Source organism: Alligator sinensis, unplaced genomic scaffold, assembly GCF_000455745.1.
Source record: "Alligator sinensis unplaced genomic scaffold, ASM45574v1 scaffold1371_1, whole genome shotgun sequence".
Classification (NCBI taxonomy): domain Eukaryota; kingdom Metazoa; phylum Chordata; order Crocodylia; family Alligatoridae; genus Alligator; species Alligator sinensis.
The window spans coordinates 343372-349826 of record NW_005842601.1 but is presented as its reverse complement, the minus strand read 5'-3'; the positions used below and the strand labels follow the sequence as shown (position 1 = coordinate 349826).

The following is a 6455-nucleotide window of genomic DNA, read 5'->3' as shown; positions in this document are numbered from 1 at the left end:
CCCCCCCTGTCTGTCACCAATTGCTTCTGCCCATTTAGTAGGGGTCCTATTCCACCCTGGGCCTTCTTTTTACTCCCTATATATCTAAAAAACAATTTTTTGTTATCCTTTACTTGGGATGCCATCCTCAGCTCCATGGTAGCTTTGGCCCATCTAACTGCCCCCCTACAAGTGCGAGCAGAGGAGGTATACTCTTCTTTGGTAATCTCTCCCCGTATCCACTTTTTATATGCTCCCCTTTTAGTCCGCAGGCTGCCCTGGATTTCTCTGGTCAGCCAAGGAAGCCTCCTGGCCCCTTTCCCTCTTTTTCCTCGCATCGGGATCGTCTCCCTCTGTGCCCGAAGGATCGTTTCCTTAAGGCACAGCCACCCTTCCTGGGCTCCCATCTCTTCAAAACTCCTACTCTGCAGTGCGTCCTTGACTAGTCGCCTGAGTTCATTGAAATCAGCTTTCCTAAAGTCTAGCACTTTCACCCTACTAGTTACCTTACCCACTCGACGTCTTATGGTGAAATCTCGACGTCTTATGGTGAATTGATTCAGACCTTTTCATTGGTCCCCTGATTTGATTCAGAGATTCAGCCACCGAATCTCCTCCAAATCGAATCACCACACAAAGCTTTGCACAGCCCTAATACCTACACATGTCATGCATGCTTTACATCCATATGCTGATGCTTGCATGCATGCCTACATGCAAAGATATATACCTCACATGTCTTTGAATATGTGTGCAGGGTCACAGTACATGGATTAATGGATCACACATATGCTGAAAGTAATAACACTTGGATGCCAATAAGAAAAATGTTTGAGCAAATTCCAACTAATTTTCTAAATTACTTTGTCATTAGCAGATTTATTATTTCCCCAGTAATGTTTGTACACAAAGTGAGTCAAACAAGCCCTGAGGGATCGGGGTGACTGACATGCTGTGCTCCTTTCAGATTGGGAAGGGGTCATCTGTAGCATATATTGTTCTTTCTACTCTCCTGCTTCTCCGAGTCCATGATTCTTTTTTGCCTTTGGTCTGTTAATATCAACAAAACCTGCCAGAGTACCTCATCACCAGAGCACCGCCATAGCAAATGCAACATACTTGAAGCATGCAGTCAGCTTTTCCAGCCAGGCCATGCTGCCTGAGTAAACCGTCTAAGTACTAGAAGAAACCACTTTATAAACTCAGAATGGAGAGGAAATGATTGATGATCCCACACTGGACATGACAGAGGTTCCACACTTCCCCCAATATTTATAATATTTGTGCATTGCCCTTACCTCAAGTTTGACAGGACTATTCCCATTCACTTAACGATATGAATTTGGCATAGCCTGACATAAACTTTACTGCATTGGGCCACCAAGAGAGAAAGTCATTGTTGTAAACTTTCTCTCCCCACCCCCTCATCACCCACCCTCTTTTTTTTTCCCTTCAGTCCTATTATTTCTTTACAAGCTAACAAGAACAGAACCAAATGTTTCACATCTGCTCTCACCGTTCGACCATTTGCATAAGAATTGTCGGTCAGTGTTTCAATGATGCACAGCTCACTGGCTGAGAATGGGGGCTGGAGGCAGCTACCAGAGACCCCTCTTGCTCCTGCCAGATGTCCTGGGTTAGGACACAAAAGAGACACACCCATAACTTTAACAAATCACCTTCTTTTGGGTATTAATCACTCAAGAGATGGAAGTTTTTTTAGGTACTGGATAGTATCAGAGAACTGATCCCCAACCTCAGGTCAAACCTTTTTAACCTCAGCATTTAAGAGCTTTATTGAAGGCATTCTTACCTTCTTGCATCGGATTCTCAGAGCAAAGGCATTGTACTGGTGAGTTTTAAGGCAGAAAGACTGGTCTTTTGTTGACATCAATAATGGTAATTTTGATAGCAGATCATCTTGTCATCACTTGGAAAATAATAGATTTACAAAATCCCCCACAGCCCAGAATCTGCCTAAATAAGAAAAAGAAATAATAAAATATAAATCCCTCCTCCATAAATATTTTCTTCCCCAGCTTGCCAAAAATATCTTCTTCCAAATCTGCCCCTCTCTAAAATGCAGCCGCTTGTTTGTGGAAGGATGTATGGAAGCGTGCTTCAGCTCTCCCCTTTAATTCAGTGCCAATGGCTCAGACTTTTGAGTGTACATAGCTCTGACCAGACGTTTGGGCTGAGTGTTTTTGGAAGATGTTTGTTCTTTTTCCACCATGGCGAGTCATTATGAGCTGTTATTTGACTGGCATAGCAGTGGATGAAAGGGCTGGGGTCCACTCAAGCTGGTAAACCTGCTTTGAAAACTGTAACTGGGACAATAATATTTGAAGCTATATTACTGCATTTACAGTGCTTAAAACGATGTGACGAGCTAGCTGGCAGTGACTTAGCGCAGGGGTTTTGAAAGGGCAAAAGATGATTGGAGGACTTGGGATTCCCTTTCCTCACGAATCTGGTAATGATTTGGCCCAGGGGTTTTGAAGGGGCAAAAGATGATTGGAGGACTTGGGATTCCCTTTCCTCACCAATCAGGCCCCAGAGACTCACCTCCCTGTCCCCTGATTGGCCCCTTGGGTCACCTGGAGGGGGATAAAAGGGGCAGCGCGGCTGACTCAGGGAAGAGACCAGTGAGGGACCACAAGGAAGGAGCTTCAAAGAGCTGGGCCAGCAGGGCGGGAGCAGTTGCCCCAGAAGAGCCTGAAGGAGTGGGACCTGCAGGCAGCAGTGGGCCCCTCAGCAGCGCGAGGTGCGGCCAGCAGGAGAGGCTCCCCGCTGGGCTCCAGGATCGCCTATGAGAGGCTGCGGCCAGCAGGAGAGGCTCCCCAGCTCCAGCAAGGATCTGAGCAGTGAACTGAGATGTTCCCAGCTCTGCTTCTAGCTCCTCCAGTAAGAGACCAGGCAGCTCGACATGAGGCCAGGTCTCCAGGAAGGTCAAGACCCCTTGCAGCCTGGAGCAGTACCAGCACTGGTGGCTGTGTGGTAGCGTTTCTGCTTACCATGTGGGAGATTTGCATTCAAGTCCTGACTTGGGGTGAGTGAGCTAACAGGGAGAAATTCTTCTTGCAGTGGAAAGGGGCCATTATGTTTTCCCCCTTTCTCCCCCTCCCGGTACCTAGGCCCTATATTCCTTGTCCTTTGACATTTTGTATTTTGTGCCTTTATATTTCACCAACCAGTGTTGTTTGCTCTGCTGTTTGTGTTTTACACTTCGGTTAAACCTGTCTTTTGTCAACTGGATGAATATGTCTATGATTGTGTCTAACTTTTGTTAAATCCTGCCCCCTCAGGGCACTGTAGTGTCCCCTATACTCCATGGTTTATACTGGTTATGTTCCCAGTATTGTTCTCTCATTAAAAGGTATATGGTTAAGTCGCCATTGGTGGTCTGGCTCTGCTCTATAGGGGGAGGAGAGTCCCTATAACTCCCACAGGGCTTGTGCACCTGCTTTGATCCCTTCAATTGGAGAGGGGGTACCTCTTGGAGTACCGCCCGGGTTACAACACTAACATATTCCAGCCATAGAAATGCTTAAGGAGGATGCATGGCCCTGTATAGACCTGCAGGTCCTATCAGGCTATCTACTCTCAGTCTGAATCTTAAGCAGCAATACCATTTGTGAATGGCCAGGTCAAAGGCCAGTCAGACATTTCTGGCAGTGTACAGTTGCATATAAGATCTCTAGTTTAATTCCTGACTGAACTGGGCTGACCCAGCACTCCCAAAACCCATTTTAGCATTGGTGGTTCACAGGCAAGGCTATGCTTTTCGTAACACACCCTGGCCCCAGAAACTGTTTTGTCATTCGATGGTGGCTTGCTGTTGTGAGTTCTGCTGCAAAACTCGCATGTTCTTCAGACTTTAGGGTAGAGCACCATAGTTTATTAATCAGGAGGGAATTCTCCGCATAGCAAATTATTGGGAGTCAGCCCCCAGGGCTCTGCATTCAGGGTTTCATGCATCTGTCTTGTAAAACTGCTCCTCTCTTGGTGGTAATGTTAGAAATAGACATTGCCAAATGAAGTGGATCAGATGTGCTGGGGTATATCAAGGGGACTCTATCCTGGTATAGGTCATCCGTTTCATTGGGAAAAACAAATGTCATCCATTGTCCCACCCATTGATGCTGTGGGACAATGGTTGATGTCTTCCTGGGTAGAATCAGGCTTCTCAAGTCTTAGGAGTGCCTGCCAGTCTTTTCCCGCTTACTGAGATATGCCCCTGGCATCTCTGGGGTGCAACTGAGGAAGTAAGGAAAGTAGGCAGGTGCTCCCAGGACTTGAGGAGCCAAATTCTGGATGGATATCCCCAGGGTGCACAGAATCAGGCCTTTCATGCCCCTGAGCCCCTACATGGAGCAGCTGGAGAACAAGGGCAGCTCTGAGCTGTCCACACTATCCCATTATAAATAAAATAGACTTCCACCACAATAAAGCAGCACAAACTATTATTACTTTCTGTAATGACCACAAATTTGGGCATTTGTGAGGAGACCACAAGTATGGGCACTCTTAGCTTTCACTTTGTGCTGCCATAATTTTTTTTATGGTAGCTCAAAGGCAAGGAAAGGTGACATTTGTTTTCACATTAAGCTCTATCTCAGTAGCCCTCTGTTTCCCATGCCAGAATCCCAGCTAGCAAGACCCACCTCTTTCTGAGTAATACAGGAAAGTCAGGATGGTCACAACCTCCTGGTTAGGAAACCCTCCTCTGTCCTTTCCAAGCATTTAGCTATGCTGTGTTATCACAGCCCAGTGCTTTGGATTACTCCCAGGTGTTAAGGCAATAAAGAGTGTGTGCATATTTACCTCCTTTCAGCCAAGCATCTCCAATACCTTTGCAAATGTCACAATGTCCCTGTGAGGAAGGAACATATTATTAGCTTCATTTGAGAGATGACTAGTCTGAAGCACATTTAACTTAAATATTGGACCCAAAGACATTCGAAGTCAGTGAGAAGCTTTCTATTGACTAGAACCTAGAGAGGGCATCTCAGAATCCTGGTGATCCTCAGCTTCATTTCTAACCATTATATATCTTTTCCTCAAGATCCAATTGAAATGGATTGGATGTTGTATTGCTCTTGCATTAGCTTTGGGGTGGAGGGAGGCATCAATATGGAAAAAAGGTGGGTTAAGGTCTCCATGAATCTACAACGTTTTGCTGGAAGCACTCCAGTTCTGCTAACAACATAGTGAGTGTCTTCACACTAATGGCCCCTCTATGTCGAGAATGAAGGATTTTCAATGATATATTTTATTGGACAAACTGTATAGTTGGAAGAGCTATTGAACAAGCTTTGGGCATCAGGTGCCCTTCCTGAAGTCTCTGGTTATAAGAAGTAATTCCTCCTCCCCTCTGCAGAAGAGCCAGTCATTCAGTGGGGTAGCCTCTCATTTCCTATTTGGAAGATCCATGTTCATGAGCAGGGAGTTGCCAGATGAGTACTCTGGCCAGCAGGCTGGTTACTGTTCTGTTTCTCATACTTTCTCTCTGTGTCTGCCATGAAACATTTCAACAGGTCTCATTCTAAAATTGAATGAAAGCAGATATCAGATCCTCAGCACTGTTTGCAAAAGGAATTTTGTACCTGCAAATTTAAGACATTTCATGTTAGAATTTTAAAACTGACTATGGGATCTCAATGCCATTGCATGTATAGTTTCCCTAGGCAAGGGATTCTTAATCTCTGTGTAGAAGGATCTTACTTGAGCTGGAACCCCTTTCACATTTATTAGCGGAGATGAATAGGATGATCCCAACCCCTGAAACCTGTTAGCAACCCCCTTGGGACTCATGACGCCAGGTTCAGAAGTCCTGCCCTATGTAGTTTTGGAAATGTCAGGATTAAATCAAGACACCACTAAGGTTCTAACTGTGTGTTAATCAAATTCTTAAACTATCTATCATAGCTTGCATTATTTTACCTGCAAGTAACTGCTAGCAGAAGAAGTCACCAGCATGGATTTCAGGTGCAACAGAAGACCCAGGTAAAGCCAGATCAGTAATCAGGTATAATGATGCAAATTATCAGACCATCACTGTTATTTGAATGAACATCAGTTGCATGTGTCCAATAGACTAGAGATTGGCTTATATGTGTGTGTGTGTGTGTGTATTAGCCAATTGCTCATCAGGAATGGCAGGGTGGATGGGGAGGGGGAGCATGCGGGGATGGAGCCCCATGCTCCCCCCGTGTCTGGGCCCACTCCCCCTTTACCTCCTGCTGCTTGGTGTCTGGGCCCACTCCCCCCTCCCCACCGCAGTGACAAGGGGAGGGGAGGGGAGGAGTGGGCCTGGGCCCGACGTGTGGGAGGACTGGGCCCGAGGGTGGGGAGAAGCTAGCCTGCTGCGGTGGGAGGAGCAGCGGGCCCAGGCTGAGCCAGAGGCGGTGGGGGAACGGGAGGAGCTGGCTGGGAGCCAAGGGGGGTGGGAGGGGTGGAGGAGGACTGGGCCTGAG

The 6455-nt window shown here is 46.5% G+C and overlaps 1 protein-coding gene across 1 annotated transcript in view; it reads right to left on the bottom strand.

Moving 5' to 3' along the window:
* The window catches only part of LOC102383239 (heparan sulfate glucosamine 3-O-sulfotransferase 3B1-like), a 107056-nt gene extending 105186 nt beyond the window's left edge, over window positions 1-1870 (bottom strand). Inside the window, exon 1 of the mRNA XM_006032992.3 lies at window positions 1793-1870. Coding sequence (XP_006033054.1) covers window positions 1793-1870 — 78 coding nt within the window. The remainder of the gene's footprint in view (window positions 1-1792) is intronic.
* Between the last annotated feature and the right edge of the window lie 4585 nt (window positions 1871-6455).